General features: G+C 52.9%; 1 protein-coding gene across 1 annotated transcript; it reads right to left on the minus strand.

Moving 5' to 3' along the window:
• Positions 1-977: 977 nt before the first annotated feature.
• WDR93 (WD repeat domain 93) lies at positions 978-16,752 on the minus strand. The gene is given in 17 exon segments (XM_049783940.1): positions 978-1,253; positions 2,017-2,080; positions 2,390-2,603; positions 3,091-3,210; positions 4,686-4,813; positions 5,164-5,234; positions 7,094-7,222; positions 7,224-7,286; positions 8,365-8,470; positions 10,151-10,176; positions 10,590-10,705; positions 12,825-12,903; positions 14,070-14,134; positions 14,785-14,815; positions 14,817-14,873; positions 14,875-14,979; positions 16,462-16,752. Coding segments are annotated over 17 exon segments (1,941 nt in total).
• Positions 16,753-17,015: the final 263 nt, after the last annotated feature.

The following is a 17,015-nucleotide window of genomic DNA, read 5'->3' on the forward strand; positions in this document are numbered from 1 at the left end:
GACCCCAGCCAGGCCATCACAGGAGCTCCCCAGCTTGTGTCCTTTCTCTAAGCCTTTTCCCCAGGCCTTGGACCTCTGTGCTGAGACACAGGGCATTCCACGGGGTCCTCCCTTCTCTCACCTCTGCCAAGCTCCAGGAAAGTGTCATGGGATATGCCTCGGCCCATACCTAGCATCTCCCCTGGAGCTGGGGGGTGCTGTGGGGAGAAGGGGCAGAGCTAGGGGGCTCCTACTGCCTTCACATTTGTCTAGGGTGGACAGAGAAGGGACTGAAGTTTGGGGGAGCAGCAGGATGGACATGTGCCTCTGAGGCCAGGCTTGGTTGGCACCAGGGGCTGTGTCAGAGCCTCAGAGCTGAGGCCACAGCTGGCCTGGATTTTGTAAGAGCAGTTTGGACACTGTCGCAAGCCCGAAACTCAGCCTATTGCTCCACGGACCCACCATTCCTTAGCCCAGATTTGGGGTAGGTGGGGATGGGCGGATGGCAGAGAGTAAGAGCAAACCAGGATGCTGTGTGGGGTTCCCTGCTTTCTTCTAGGGGTCAAGCATGTCTCGAGGCCTGATCTTGGAGGCCCTGAGAGCAAGTAGACAAGGAAAAGCTGGTTTCCTGACGCTCGCGCACCAACTGGACCTAGCTCAAGATGTGGGGAACTGCCACCCTCGAGGGGTTGAAGCTGGGGTCCCCCTGCCTCCTGAGCCCCACCTCTTCTGGAGCAGGATCTCACATCTCCTCTCCAAGGTCAATGCCTGCTCGAAGGTGTGGCTTCCAGGCAGGTCCATGGCGGACACGGTGCAGTTCTGCAGGGCAGCACCCAGGAGTGGGCAGTGCCGGAGGTCGTAGTAGAACACGGACTGCTGGAGGCGGCCAGCCCCATGGGGTGCAGTGTTGTCCATATAATCTCCTGCAGTGGAGCAGGAACCGGGTCCCCAGGGTCCCTCATGGGACCCCGGGGGCCACTCTCTGGTACCAAACCCAGTCATTGGGGGGAGCTATGGGGGTCCCAGGACTCAAAGGAGAAGGCTGGGGCAACCCTAGGCTTGGGAATGGGACTGATGGGGAAATGCCCCCCTCTCTGGCTCAAAGCCCCTCCCAGACCTTGGATCAAGAAGAAGGGATGCTGGGGAGACACAATGAACATGGGGCACCAGGGCCCGGTCAAGTGCTGGGGTGTCAGGGGTGCGAAGGCACAGATGGTCTGTGTTATGGTCACGTCCAGGAGCTGCACTAGGCCGTTCTGGAAGAAGAGCAGCATCTGGGGGTAGTGAGCAAATGACACTAGGGCTGTTTTTGCCTATCACGACAACCCAGCACCCCTGAGCTGCCCCATACCCCCCCACATGCCTTCCATGTCTGGGTCCCTCTGCTCCCTCCTCCCTGGAGCTGGGTGTCCCCTTCTCTTGCTAAACGAAAAGTTTGCCATGACCCTCACACCCTCCGGTACTGCCTGCTTTCCCTCCAGGCCCTGCTCACTTGGGTGCCTCTGACAGACCATCTGCCAGAGGGACCCAGTCAGTGTTCCCAGAACTGAGACTCAGTGGGAGCAGTCTCTCTTCTCTCTCTCTCTCTCTCTCTCTCTCTCTCTCTCTCTCTCTCTCTCTCTCTCTTTCCTCTCTCTCTCTCTCTCTCATCTCCTCTCTATCTCCTTCTCTCCTCTTTTCCTCTTTTCCTCTCTTCTCCTCTCTCTCTCCCTCTCTCTCTCTCTCTCTCCCTCTCTCTCCCTCTCTCTCTCCCTTCTCTCTCTCCCTCTGTCTCCCTCTCTCCCTCTCTCTCTTCCTCTTCTCCTCTCTTCTCTCCTCTCTTCTCTTCTCTTCTCCTCTCTTCTCTCTCTTCTCCTCTCTCCTCTCTTCTCCTCTCTCCTCTCTTCTCCTCTCTCTCTTCTCCTATCTCTCTCCCTCTCTCTCCCTCTCCCTCTCTCTCTCTCTCTCTCTCTCTCTCTCTCTCTCTCTCTTTCTCTCTCACAGCCTGGAAAGATGGGCAGGAGAGGGCAGAGAAAGTGGGCAGGCAGGGAAACATACCATGCCAGGTAAGCTCCCGACCGGAGCCACATCACAGATGACTTCATCCAGGAATTTGACAGGCCTGGCAGAAACAGGGCAGGGCACACATGTGCAGAGCCTGCTGTTCTCAGGGAGGGTGCTGGCCTTACACTCAGGTTCAATCCCCGGCATCTCATAGGGTTCCCCGAGCACTGCCATGAGTGTTTTCTGAGTGCAGAGCCAGGGGTAACTCCCCGAGCATTGCTAGGAGTGATTTCTGAACTTAGAACCAGTAGTGACCCCTGAGGACTGCCAGGACACCCATACAGGACATGAGAGCTACCCCTTGAGCAATCCTGTCATGGTGGCAAAGAAACCACATCCAGATGGAGTGGGGCCGCCCCCCATTCACCTGTCCACGAGGACCCGGATGGACAGGTCCTGGGTGCCCTGGGCCGAGACTAGGTGGAGGGAGGCGTCTGAGCACAGCACTGCGCACTGCATATGCCACTGGGGTGGGGGGTCAGGGAACAGGCTGCGGCCTTTGTGCTCCAGATATGGCTTCAGGTAGTGGAGGCTCTGGCACGCACAGCCCTCAGGCAGTGCCACCACCCCCAGGGGAATCCCTGTGGGGAGAAAGGAAAGGGACAGAACTGAATGGTCAGGAGTCCCCGGGGACGGGGGGGAAATCTTGCAGGGGGCGCAGGGGATGGCATCAGGCAGGCAGCCCAGTGCTCCCACCCTGAGAAAGAGCTCACTCACATCAGAGAAGCAGGACAAAGGGGGCCCTGCCTGACCTCTTCTCACCCCACCAGGACCCCTGCACCCCCTGGGCTGAATGGTCATGCATCAGCAGGAGCAGGTCATGGGCCCCAAGCACTGATGGAGAGGTGCCCCCAAATTCATAGTGAAAAGATCTTAGCTCTGAAGGCCAAGGGTCCCTGATCTGAGGTGACCCCCTCACAAAACCCCAGAGAACAGATTCTGGCTCAGAAGCTGGAAGGGGTCCCCACCTCACTGCTCCCATGTGACTGTGTGTGTGCTGGTTGCCCCTCAGTACTGCAGACAGTGATGGCTCCTCTCCAGGGCCCTGTGGGGGACCAGGGGCCTCACCTTCTTGCACGTCCCACAAAGTCAGCACCCCATCCTCACAGGCCACCATCAGGTAGGTGCAGGTCTGGTTTAGCTGTGACATAGTGATGGGCGCCGCGAAGGGCCACACGCCCTCGGGGTCTGCAAGAGATGGATGAGATAGTCACCGGCACAGCTGGGAGGAGCGCAGGATGTGCTGGTGAGACCAGTGTCTACACAGCCTGGCCTGCGTCCTGGGCTCAGGGCTGGCCCTGCTCTGGGCTCCTGAGACAAGGTGCTCACCAGCCCCCAGTTCACAGATGATGAAACTGAGGCTGACAAGGCCCTGCCTGAGGTCTCAGACCCTGGGAGGGAAGGAAGTTCTCTTTTTATGTCTTTTATTTTAATTTTTGGTTTGTTCCACAGCTCTGGGGGTGCTAAAGGCTAACTCCTGGCTCTGCACTGAATCACTCCTGGGAGTGCTCAGGGGACCCTAATGGGGTGCCAGTGATCAAGCCCAGATTGACTGTGTGCAAGACAAGTGCCTTTACTGGCTTCAGTCCCCACTTTTGTGAATTTTGTCAGAAGTGGGATTCAAACCCACGCCTCCATTTGGAGACCAGAATCCCCAGCGCTGGGGAAGCAGCGGAGCTTCAGTCTGGAGCCTTAGACCACATCCTGATACCCCATTTTTGTGAATTTTAAAGTCCCCCCTTTGAAGGAGGAAATGGAGTCAGATCTAAGTGACCAGCGCAAGGAACCACAAAACTCTTGGAGCTGGAGAGATAGTACAGAGAGGGCCTGCGTTGCACATGGCCAACCCTGAGTTTGATTCCTGGAATCCTTTATGTCCTGAGTACCACCAGGAATGATTTTCCAGCATAGAGCCAGGAGTCAACCCTGAGCATTGTAAATCATTTGTGCTGTCAAATCCTTTGTTGGGTATTTGTGAATCCAAGAACAGTCCCCAGAATGAGAAATTACTTCCCATCCCCTTGTCCCCTTTCAGGGGGAGACCTTGGTAATATTTATCCGCAGAAGATAATAATCCACACAGACAAGAAGGATAGGGTGTAAGAGATTGGGCAGAGAGAGAGAGCGAGAGAATCCTCTTGCAGCCTGCAAATAGCTTTCACAAAAGGACCCCTCTCCCCTGTCCATCAAGCTATTTATTGCCAACTCCACAGCGCCCCCACCTGGAAGGGCTAGGTGGGGCAATAGTCACAGAACAATCCCAAGGAAATATTTTTATATACAACAATTCCAAGAATAATCTTATGGAAACTTTTTCATATACTACAAGCACCATCGGGCATGCCTCTCCCCGATAAAGGAAACATAATCACAAACGCTCCAGCTGGCTGACCACCTCCAGGAATTTGTATGCAACTGACTAACATGTGTGTGTCACCAGTGTCTTTGCTGCAAAGGGCTCCACACCCCAAAATGGCCTTTACGACAGGGAGGCTGAACCCACTGGCTGTTTCCAGAGAGAAGGGGGTGTAGACAGGCGCCTGGGCTGGGTCCCTCCTGCTGCTCGAGGAACCCCTGAGCCTGACTCAGCTGTGTACCCCTTAAGAACCAGTCATCCTCTACTCGCTGCCTCCCCAAGGCTCACACAGGGCCCAGTCAAGTACCTGCCTTATCCTTCAGAGTCCGGTTAAGTGAGAAGAAGAGGAAGTTATGGGTCCCCATCCAGTGGAGGCCGAGGAGACAAGGTACCCCTGGAAGGGAGACGGGCATATGACAGAGCACTGGGCCTGGTCTGAGGAGCAGGAGTAGAAGAGACTGTTCTGGCAGCGGCACCTACAGAAGGCTCTCCTTCTGTGAGGAGCTGGGCAGAACTTCAGAAGCTTCTAGAAACACGTGTTATTTGAGCATCAGATGATGCTTGAAGGAGGAAGGTAGGGCCAGAAGAGCTAGGTGGCTCAGCTAGCCCCAGGCTGGGTGTCATAATGCAAACCTGAACCTACCAGTGACTTTTTTCTGTGGAAAGAGAGGACGGGGCTGGCATATGGTAGGCAAGAGGCCCCTACAGAGACCCTCCCCATGGCACTATCCCTCCCAGCCTGCCCGTTCCCCCCATGGACTCCATGCCCAGACTTCCTTACTCACCCGGGGGGCTCCTGGCATCCGAAGGTGGTGAGATCATACTCCCATAGAGGAAGAAGTGAAAAGTAGCTGTGCTGCAAGGAGAGAGTGGAGTGCTCAGGGCTGGTTCTTGCCTCTACACTCAGGATTTCCTCCTGCCGGATCCAGGGAGCCATTTGCATGTTGGGACTGAACCCAGTGGGCAAGGCAAGCACTGTCTATCCCCACTGCAATCTCATTCTGGTCCACTCACCATTATTTTCTTTTTGGGCCACCCCTGGCAGTGCTCAGGGGTTACTCCTGGCAGGCTTGGAGGATCATATGGGATGCTAGAGATTGAACCTGAATTGGATGCATGCAAGGCAAACGCCCTCCCTGCTGTGCTATTATTTAGCTCTGGGTTTGATCCCTGGCATCTCAAGCTCTGCCAGGTATGCCCCAGAAAATGTGTGTGTGGGAAGAAGGGTCATGGCTCAGCAGTAGGGGACATGCTTTGGATGTGTCAAGACCTGGGTTTTTAGCCCATTACCACACACACATATACATACAAAAACAAGTACATTTTATTCTGTTTTTTGGCTACACCAAGTGGCACTCAGGCGGTACTCCTGGCTTTGCACTCAGAAATCACTCCCGGCAGGCTCAGGGAACCATATGGGATACTGAGGATTGAGCCTGAGTTGGTCCTGGGTTGGCCATGTGCAAGGCAAACACCTTACCCACTGTGCTCCTGTTCCGGCCCCCTAACAAATACATTAAAAATAGAGGCCAGAGCGGTGACGCAGGGCATAAGGCATCTGCCTGGCTTGCGCTAGCCTAGGACAGACCACGGTTTGATCCCGTGTCCCATATGGTCCCCCAAGTCAGGAGCGAGTTCTGAGCGCATAGCCAGGAGTAACCCCTGAGCATCACCGGGTGTGCCTGAAAAACAAAACAAAAAGCAAAAAAACAAATCCATTAAAAATAAATAGGGGGGCCCGGAGAAATAGCACAGTGGCATTTGCCTTGCAAGCAGCCGATCCAGGACCTAAGGTGGTTGGTTCGAATCCCGGTATCCCATATGGTCCCCCATGCCTGCCAGGAGCTATTTCTGAGCAGACACCCAGGAGTAACCCCTGAGCACCGCCGGGTGTGGCCCCAAAACCAAAAAAAATAAAAAAATAAAATAAATAAGTAGGGACCAGAGAGTTAGCATGGAGGTAAGGTGTTTGCCTTGTATGCAGAATGTCGGTGGTTCAAATCCCGGCATCCCATATGGTCCCCTGAGCCTGCCAGGAGTGATTTCTGAGCATAGAGCCAGGAGTAACCCCTGAGCGCTGCCGGGTGTGACCCAAAAACCAAAATAAAGAAATAAATGTTTGTTTATTTGAGGAACTAACTGAGGGCTACTCCTGGATCAGTGCTTGTGAGTTACCCCCAGTCGTACTGGGGGGACTATTAAGTGAAAAGTACTGGGGATAGAACCTGATTCAGCGGCGTGCCAGACCAGCGCCCTCCCCTACATAAGCACTCAGAGTCTCTCCCTAACTCTTTTTTTGTTTTTGTTTTTGGTTTTTTTGGTTTTTAGGTCACACCCGGCAGTGCTCAAATGTTATTCCTGGCTCTATGCTCAGAAATCGCTCCTGGCTGGCACAGGGGACCATATGGGATGGGCCGGGATTTGAACCACCGTCCTTCTGCTTGAAAGGCAAAATGCCTTACCTCCATGCTATCTCTCCGGCCCCTCTCTATAACTTCTTTAGTGTCCCACTGGACCTGTTCTGTTTTTTTGTTTGTTTGGGTTTCAGGGAACTCTATGTGCTGTTGGGGATCAATAAAGGGCCAACCATGTGCAAAGGCAGGTGCCCCCTCACCCTGTGCTCGCTCTCCATACCTCGTCACACCTGGGTTGGGCACAATCTCCATTCAAATTTCTTTGGAACTGCAAGGCTGTGGGTGAGAGTGTTGGGCTCACCCTGGGCGGCTCCTCGCCCCACTCCCCACTCAGCGAAGCCTTTGTAGGGCTGTGTTGAAGATGGCAGGCCTCCTGCTCCCACTGGGTCTCCTTGATGTAGTGGTTCTGCCCCCAGCCCAGGCTGTTGTTAGTCTTCAACCCGGGCAAAGACCTCCAGGGGGCTTTTCAGGGTGGTGCCTACCAAGAGAACAATCTTTTTTTGGGGGCCACACCTGTGGCACTCAGGGGTTACTCTGGGCTCTGCACTCAGAATCACTCTTGGCAGGATCAGGGGACCATATGAGGATACCAGAATTTGAACCATAGTTGGTCCTGGACTGGCCACTTGCAAGGCAAATGCCCTATCCAATGTGCTATCTCTCTGGTCCCTAAGAGGAACATTCTAGAAGTCTCTGGCCTCCCACCCTCTGCTGTAGAGATCTACTTGCAGGTTCTTTGTCTGTTTTTTTTAGGGGAGAGGAGGGGCACTACACCGGACAGTGTGCAGGGGTATTCTGGCTCTGCACTAAGGAATCACTCTGGTGGTTCAGGGTACACTATAGGATGCTGGGGATTGAATCTGATTGCCCATGTGTAAGACAAATGCCTTCCCGGCTGGGGCCTATTGCTCTGCCTCAACAGTATTTTTTTTGTTTGTTTTTACTTTCAATTTTCGTTTTTGGGCCATACCCAGTGGTGCTCAAGGGTTACTCTTGGCTCTGCACTCAGGAATCACTCCTGGTGGCTCTGGATGGGGACAAGCTGGCTGCAAGGCAAGTGGCCCTCCCAACCCGCACTGTGCTATCATTCTGGCCTTTTTTTTTTTTTTTTTTGCTTTTCCCATGCAGCTACTGGATTCCTGGGAGGAGTGTTTGTGCATGATTTTCTCCATGGCCCCAACTTTTACATTTTAAATATACATTTATTTTTGGCCACACCAAGCAGTGCTCAGGACTTACTCCTGGTGAACTTAGGGTCCCTATGAGATACCAGGGATTGAACCCACATCAGCCATGTGCAAAGCAAGCACCCTCCCCTCTGCACTATCACTCTGCCTCCACCAACTCTTTTTTACAGTGCATTGGTAAATTGTCAGACGACAAACACAGGTCTCTGGGTTCAAAAAAGTCAAATACTTCTTACCTGGACACCTGCATTGTGAGTGCTGCCGAACACTTGAGACAGACAAGCGACAGGCAGAAAAGACGGGGACAGATGGTGGCAACAGAGAAGGCAGAAGACACGGGGAAAATCCAGGGCACAAGGACAGAGATGGGGTGGAGGTCCCTGACCGACCTTAACGATTGGTTTTTGGGTGGTTTGATCTTCATGATCTGCACCGGGGGACTCAGCTTGATGTCTGCTTTGTAGGAGATGCCTGAATCCTGCCAGATGGGAGGGAGAGACCCAGTGAGGAAGCCGATTAGTGCCAGAGTGATGCTCAAATGCACATGTTCCAAAGGCGGCAGAATAGGGGCTGTCGCTCAAACAGAGGGCCCCATCCTGTGCCAGGCCCCTCGGCAGAGGTCTATGACCAAAGAGAAAAAAGCAGGCAGGTGGGAAGGAAGAAAGTCAGATGGGCAAAAATCAGCAAAGAGCAAAGTGACACATTTAAGTCTCAATATAAATTCATAAAATATGGGCTTACAACTGGGGAGCACCTCATGGGACAGAGCCTAGGCCAGCTCAGCATGGCCTTGAGCACTGCCGGGAGTGAGCCCGAGCACTGGGTGGGGAGTGACCCCTGAGCACTGTGCAGTATAGCCCCAACACAAATCAAATATACATATAGAAATTGATATATATGTATACATATATATAAAATCATATATATATACTTAGAGATTTTTATTTGCTTCAGATAAAAGGAAAGAATGACAGTCCCAGCAGGTAGAGTGCTTGCTTGCATGAGACCAACCAAGGTTCCATCTTCAGCATCCCAGGAATGACCTGGGAATGACCTGGTGCAGAGCCAGAAGAGAGTCCTTAGCACTGCCAGGTATGGACCCCAAACAAAACACAAAGTACTCAGGCCTGGATATCACAGTGGGGAGGGAGCTTGCCTCACCTGTGGCCAAACCAGGTTCAATCCCAGCACCCCAAGAATGGCTCCTGAGCATAGAGCCAGGAGTTAAGTCTTGGGCACTGCTGAGTTTGGCCCTCAAAAACAAACAACAGGGCCGGGCGGTGGCTCTAAAGGTAAGGTGCCTGCCTTGCCTGGGCTAGCCTTGGACGGACCGCGGTTCGATCCCCCGGTGTCCCATATGGTCCCCCAAGCCAGGAGCAACTTCTGAGCACATAGCCAGGAGTACCCCCTGAGCATTACCGGGTGTGGCCCAAAAACCAAAAAAAAAAAACAAAACAAAAAAAAAAACAAACAACAGAAAAACAACAAAGGAAAATCGTGGCTGACTGGCCACTGATCAGACCCTCACCCAGAAGGCGGCCTCCTTTCTCCCCTCCCCATTTACACCACAGACCCCAAAGACTTGAGAAAAGGCCAGCCCTGGGCCTCAGGGGGGCTGACATGGGAGGGCTGGCGGCTCTCTCTGATTAGGCAATGGAATCTTGAACTCTCTCCCTGAGAGCACGAGGCCAACAGAAAAGAGTTAAAGTTTACGAGCTGTGAGTGGCATTCCTCCTTCACCAGAGAAACATCCCCCATTGCATTTTATCATGGGGGGGGGTGTTGTCTTATGTCAGTTTTCCATGCTGAGGATTGGGAGAAGACCACTTCTCTCACACCCACCTACACCCCTGCCCTCGGCCTAGATGTCATGCCAGCCATTGTGCCCCTGTGCTTTCTGGAGGATTCACTCAAGGACTTCACACAAGGATTCACACAAGGCCCAAGTGCATGTTTCTGAACATCCACAGACACTGCTGCGACATTTGCAAGGGAGGGTGGGTTTCTAGTTGGGAGCCGAAATCTTTCAGAGACAGACGTGGGCTTCTAAGTTTCTTACCGCTTCTGCAGCATCTGAGACCAAGGTGTCCATGAGACTCTGGGGGTGGGGGTGAGGAAGGGAAGGAGAGGGAGGGAGAGGGAGAGAAAGGGAGAGAGAGAGAGGAGTTTGTTCACTACACACTGGTCCCATGTCTCTCTGAAACCTGCCAATGTTTTCTCTCCATTTCCCCGATCACTTTGGGGAGTAACAAACTCAGACCTGCAGGTTCTGGGGGTGCCTTGTACATATGAGGCCTGTGCTCCACTACTGGCCTAAACCCCACCCCTGGCCTGCAGATGTGAACATGTGTGACCTTCACCTCCAGGGTCTAGAAATGTGAGAATGGAGAGAAAAACAAAGGGGTGGGAGGAAGGAGGGATGGGACAGTGGAACTAGGGGTCAAAGAATGCCAGGTCTGAGGGTGGGGCCACTGGAAACTAGAGTGGAGCAGGGGTGGGTGGGCTCTAGAACCCCCCCTTACTGAATTTCATGTCTTCTGTCCCTCCCATCCTCCCATCCAACTGCCTACCCAGAGCTCTGCATGGGAACCCCAGATGCTTTCGACCTACCTGTTGTAGATGTTTGGCCTTTTTCTTGGAATTCACAGAGATCTGGGGGTGCTCCACCTCCTTGAGCCAAGCCTCCTTGGGCAATCTGTACACCTCCAGCCAGAGGTCGCCAGCCCCTGAGTTGGGAAATCAGGGCCTGTTGGGCAACTGGGCAGCAGGGCCAGTTTTCAGGGACCAGCCTGGCTGCTCAGAATCTTGGCGGGCCTGCAGGCAGCCCAGGGAGCAGTTCCTGCGGGGTAAAGGTGAGGCGTCCCCCCACAATCCTGGCCTCTCTCTGTCTTTCAATGTGCTGCCTTCTCTAACAGCAGATCTGCAGGGAATGTGGGGAAACTACCCACTCCGGCCCCACTACTCCTGAGCCCCAGGTTCTGTATGGGCCAGAGACTGGCAACGTCCTGTCTCCTCTCACGGGGCCCTGACAGAATCAGCCTTGGCCAGAGTATGGTCAGAATGGTCCGGGAGCAATTGAGGAACTTTGATTTGGCCTGCCCAGGCAGAGGGTTCGGGCTAAAAGCACGACATGGACAGTGACATCTGGACCTCTATGTTTAGACCTTGGACCTCAGGAACAGTGAGAGGGGGAGAAGTGCATGTCAAGTCTCCCAGTTGGTGGCACTTTGCGAGGCAGCCCCAGAAGGCGTTACAGAGGAAGCAGTTTGCGTGGGAAGAGGAACATGTCCGTAGCCTTCTGCCCTCCAGAACCTTCCTTGTCAGCGGCTTGGGGAAAACCATGAAGAGCAGTTGGATGCTACAGCAGGGGCTGGAGCAATAGGACAGAGGAGAATAACAGCATTTCTGGGTATGGCCCCCAAACAAAACAGACAACAGCAACAAAAAGAACATGAAATGGGGGCCAAGCGAGGATGGTGCAGTGGTAGGGCATTTGCCTTGCACGCAGCTGACCCAGGACAGACTGCGGTTTGGTCCCCCCAAGCCAGGAGTTGATTCCTGAGCACATAGCCAGGAGTAACCCAAGCATCACGGGTGTGGCCCCCCAAAAATAGCATGAAATGGAGTGAGCATCCCAAATCCCTGCTTTACAGTCTTCAAAAGGGGTGTGTGGTCATAACTGAAAAAATAAATCCTGGCTTTGGGCCATACCCAGCGTGTGCTCTGTGCTCAGGAATCACTCCTGGCAGTGCTCAGGGGGACACAGTATGGAATGCCGGGGATCAAACCAAGTAGGCCTTGAATGCAAGGCCAGCTCCCTCTCCTAGGGGGGCTTGTATTTGTAGCCTTGTAACTTACTATGATATAAAAGAAATGGGGGTGGGGTGGGTGGGGTGCGGTATCCCTCTCACCAACTTCTTATTTATTCCACCTGTAATGATCAGATACCTGCCCACACCAGGAATGGGCAGGTCGGGAGTCTGCAATGGGGGAGGGGGAGGGATAAGAAGGAGAGTGAGAGATGTGAGAGAGAGGCAAATGGCAGAAGTGAGGAATCAACAGCAAGACTCAACAAGATTTAGTATCAGCAATTCAGCAACAGATTCAGCAGCAGTAGCTTCAGCAAAGGGAGTTAGTCAGTCAGCCTGGAAGTCAGTTAAGAAGCCTGGAAAAAGCAGCTGAAGGGGAGACAGAGGCCAAGAGAAGGAGGAGTAGAGAAGTAGCTGCTAGGAAAAGGCTTAGCATAGAGGCCATGTGAGGTGTACATGGTGATAGGGACTGTGAAATAAAGCTGGCTGACTCCTGGAACTTCATCTGACTGCTTTGGGAATCTCTCCGCCCTCACCCTGCAACCTTCAGACCTTTCAGAGCATAGGGGCTGTGGGAGCTGGACCTAGTTGAGAAAGGCCGCACATATTAAGACAACAGGTGGGATGGGGCTGGAGAGATAGTATAAAGATAAGGCATTTGCCTTGCGTGCAGAAGGTCAGTGGTTCGAATCCCAGCATCCCATATGGTCCCCCGAGCCTGCCAGGAGCGATTTCTGAGCCTGGAGCCAGGAGTGACCCCTGAGTGCTGCTGGGTGTGATCCAAAAACCAAAAAAAAAAAGAACAACACAACAGGGTGGGACCCCAAAGGACTGGACGTTTGGGTAGAACCTTGCATGAGGCTGCAGCAGGGTTTGATCTTTGGCCACCACACAGGGTCCCGGGTTCCACCAAGACAAAGCCTGAGCATTACTAGGGTGTGGCCCCCAACCAAAACAGCACAAAACAAGAACCGTAAGGACGAAGACAGTTCCAGAGAAGCTGTGCCTCAGCCCTTCCTACTTCTTCCTATCTTGCCTTGCAGGAGGAAGGCAGCGAAGTCCCCTCCGACTGAGAGCTGCTTCTTGACGCAGGTTGTTTGCTTGTTGGCTTCTTCCTGGGCACAGAGAAGGGGTAAAAGTGCTACATCCAGACTGCCACGGGGACAGCAGCCTGAGGGCCTCGATGGCAGCATCATGGGGGAACATAAATTCTGCAAAAATCCCTGCAAAGGCCGGGGATGCCTGAGCCACCTGGGAGTTTCTCATCTTTGTGCAGGAATCATGGACACACAGGCCTTTGGGCTGTGCTTGTTGGGCCTTGGGTTCCCAACAAATTCTTGTAGGGAAGTAAAGCCAAGGTGACAGTGGGCAATCTTTATGGATTAAACATGTTAGGGGGAGTAACCTGGGCTCTGTACTCAGGAGTTCATCTGGGAGTTCAAAGCAGGCCACCCCCCATGCAAGGTAGGCAAATTTCTTTGTCTGGTTCTTATTTTGGTGCCACACCCGATGATGCTCAGGATTCATTCCTGGCAGGTTCAGGGCGCTGGGGATCAAACCTAGGGTAGGCTACATTTCAAGACAAGTGCCTTCTCTCCGACCTCAAAGACAAAGACCTCTGGTGGTTTGAAACTCCACATTCCCATATGTTTCCCCCCCACCCCCCCCAGCCTGCCAGGAGCAATTTCTGAGCATAAGAGCCAGGAATGACCCCTGAGCACTGCCAGGTGTGACCCAAAAACCAAAACCAAAACCAAACAGACAAAAAACAAAGACCTTCAAAGACAAGCTTCCTGAGAGTTTGTAGGAGGGAAGAGGGTTCTTTATGGTAGATGTTCTGGGGTGCTTTGTGGTCAGAGGCCTTTCTTTATTTTTTTTTATTTTGGGCCACACCTGGCCCATGCTCAGAAATTGCTCCTGACAGGCTCAGGGGACCATATGGGATGACAGGGATCGAATCCAGGTCTGTCTCAGATTGGCTGCATATAAGGCAAACGCTCTGCCCTTTCTGCTATTGCTCTGGTCCCAGGTCTTTATTTTTTTTCTTGTTTGTTTTTGGGGCACACCTGGCAGTGCTCAGAGATTCTCCTTGTTACTCAGGGATCACTCCAGGTGGGGCTTGGGCAACCCTACGGGGTGTAGGGGATCTAATCTGAGCATCAACCCCACTGTATTATCCCTCAGACCCCCAGAGGACTCCATTTCTTGCTCCTTTCCCTGCACAGCGGCCATGGCCCCTGTGGTAATGGGGCACAGTGATGGAGATGGCGCAGGGACTCACTGTGTCATTGATGGTTTTGATGAGGTAAAGACAATCCCTGCAGAAGTAGAGGAGCCTGACAGTGCCTGAAAGAGAGCGAGAGCATCAGACTGACTCGCAGCCCAGAAGTCCTGGAACGAAATTGCTCATTCTACTTTTCAGAATGTTTTTTCCAGGCCTCCTTCCTGGTGCACACTGTTGAGATGGTCTTTAATTGCTTTCTGTTTGGTTTGTCTGTGTTTTGAGGCCACATCCAAGCAGTGCTCAGAAAGTTTCTCCTGGCTCTGCACTCGGGAATCAGTCCTGGCAGTGCTCAAGGGACCACCTAGATATCCGAAGGCAGCGAACCCAGTGATTCCTGACTGTCCTGTTTCTCTAGCTCCACCTGCCTTATTTCTGAATTGACTAGGGCAGGACTAGGGCCCCCACGGGGCGCCTCTGTCCAGTCCTTCCCTGGAGAAAGGTTATTTAATGTCAGGCTTGGCTGAAACCTCCTAAAAAAAGCAGGGGTGTCAACTTGTCCTTCTGTCCCAGGGCTGTTTGTGGGTTCAAAGAACCAGCATGGTGGCAGGTTATGCCCAATGCCTCGCATTCCTCTCTGTCCTGGAAGGCTGTTTCCCATTTCTGGGTGTCACAGCCCCCCCTGGATTCAGAAAGAAGAGCCCGGGCAGCCTGGCTTTGTCCACAACTGAGACTCCCGCCAATGCTACCAGATGGGAAAGAAGGAGAGAGCTACCGTTCTCATCCAGGAGCACAAGGAGGGTCTCTGCCTCCAAGTCCACGGGTCCAGATGGATGTGACCTCCACCTTCAACTTCTCCCAGACCATACAGCTGTTACCCGCTGAGCAGGTTGTAGATGGAGAAGCCGTTGGCGCCACCAATAAACATGTACTCTTGGGAAACAGCCATGCAGGTGGGCTTGCTGCTGAGCTGGGGACAAGAGTGAGTGAGGTTGGAGGAATTGTGCTCAGCTCTCCTGCTGTGGGGAAGTGATGTTCTTCAAGATGCCCCTTTCCTGAGAGTCAGGGCAGCTCAGATGAGACCTGTGGGCCAGGATTCGGTCCACATCCTCCATTCTCCAGGGGCTTCTGATAGGTCCTTTCCCTGGAAGTCAATGATCTGCCAGTTGGTCCTCAAACTAGACCCGAGGGCCACATATTGTATTTGTATCGGTTTTGTTTCTTCATTGCAAAATAAGATATATGCAGTGGTGCATAAGGATTTTCGTTCATAAGTTTTGTTTTTACTGTAGTCTAGACCCTCCAATGGTCTGAGGGACAGTGAAACTGGCCCCCTGTTGAAAAAGTTTGAGGACCCCTGTTCTAGGCAATCCAGGAAAATGGGGTGGGTGGTAGTCTTGGCTGCTACAAGGACACTGTTCTTTGAAGAGGGGAGATTTCAGAGCTGTAGCAATAGCCCAGCAGAGAGGATGCTGGCCTTGCACGCAGTCAACTTGGGTTCAATTCCCGACACCCTATAGGGTCCCCCAAACTCCTAGGAGTGATCCCTGAGTGCAAAACCAAGAAGTCTTGAGTTCTGCTAGTGTGACACAAAAACAAAATAAACTGAAAAACAAAACAAGAGCCAGAGTGATAGTACAGCAGGCAAGGCACGCTCTTTGCCCAAAGCTGGCTAGGTAAATCCTCTGAACCCTATTATGGTTTACTGGCCCCAGCCACAAAGTGACCCCTGAGTGGAGCCAGAAATAAGACTTGAGTACTGCCAGGTGTGGTTCAAAGGAAACCAAAACAAAATAGGGTCTATTTCCAAGGGAAGTGCTGACTTTATTTTTCCTGAAAAGGGGGACAATGGGCTCAGTGTTTTTTTGTTTGCTTGTTTGTTTTTTAGGGCCACACCTGGCAATGCTCAGCGATTACTTCCTGGCTCTGCACTTGGAAAAAAAAAAACTACTGCCTGAGGAACCATGTAGGATGCTGATGATTGAACAAGGGTCAGCTGCTGCACCGCAAACACCTTCGTCCTCCTGCTCCTTCTCCTCTCCTTTAGCCCCTGGCTTTGTTTATTTTGGTGCCACAACTTGCCTGTGCTCTAGACTCACTTCTGGCTCTGCTCTCAGGGATCATTCCTGGTAGTTTCTTGGGGGACCCTATGGGATGCCAGGGGATCAAACCCACCCACCCAGGTCAGCTGCATGCAAGACCAGCACCCCTCCCCATCAGTTTGGGGCCCTCTAGTTTAGAGACCCCATAAAGTGGCTCCAGCCCTCGATGCAGGCAGTATGTGAATAAAAAAAACAATCACCAACATTTCCTCACAGCAACTGCCATAAGAAAAGACCTCTATCTTATCTCCACTGAAGGGTGGACACCTTCTTCTCCAGCCCGTCTCCCTGTCAGCTGCAGCCTCTGTGATTGGCACCCCGAGAGGGATTCCTGGCCCAGGCTGCCCTACCTTGCTCTCGGCCTGGGGGCCATAGGTGGTGGGTCGCAGCCGGCTGCGTTGAGCCTCATGCAACGCATCTCTTTTCTCAATCATTTCCCACGCCCGGTCCAAAATAAGTGTCACCATCTTGTTGATGAAGCGGTAAGGCTGAGGCAGGGAATCCACCTCCTGGTCTGGATCTCGGAAGCCATACTCCTCATCCTCATCCATGGATGAGGTGAGGGATGCCACCTCTAGGGCCCCCTTCCGTGTCATCCGTGACATCTTCTTCTGGTCCCGAGTTTCTCGGGGAGAAGACATGGTAGAAGGTAGGAAGTCTGTAGGGCTCCCAGCTGCGGAGATAGTATGGGGGGGGGGGCTGTGGGGGGGACCATAAAATACAGCAGAACCTCCTTCTATCCCCAGCACCATATATGATGCCCTTGAGCATCTCTGGGGGTCACTCCTGAGCACCCCCAGGAGTGATCCCTCAGCACAGAGCCAGGAGTTAAGACCCTGAGCACCACAGGGTCTGGCCTAAAACTAAAACAAAAACACTCAAACACACAAAAATAAAACAACCC

This window comes from Suncus etruscus, chromosome 11 (genome assembly GCF_024139225.1).
Source record: "Suncus etruscus isolate mSunEtr1 chromosome 11, mSunEtr1.pri.cur, whole genome shotgun sequence".
NCBI classification, from domain to species: domain Eukaryota; kingdom Metazoa; phylum Chordata; class Mammalia; order Eulipotyphla; family Soricidae; genus Suncus; species Suncus etruscus.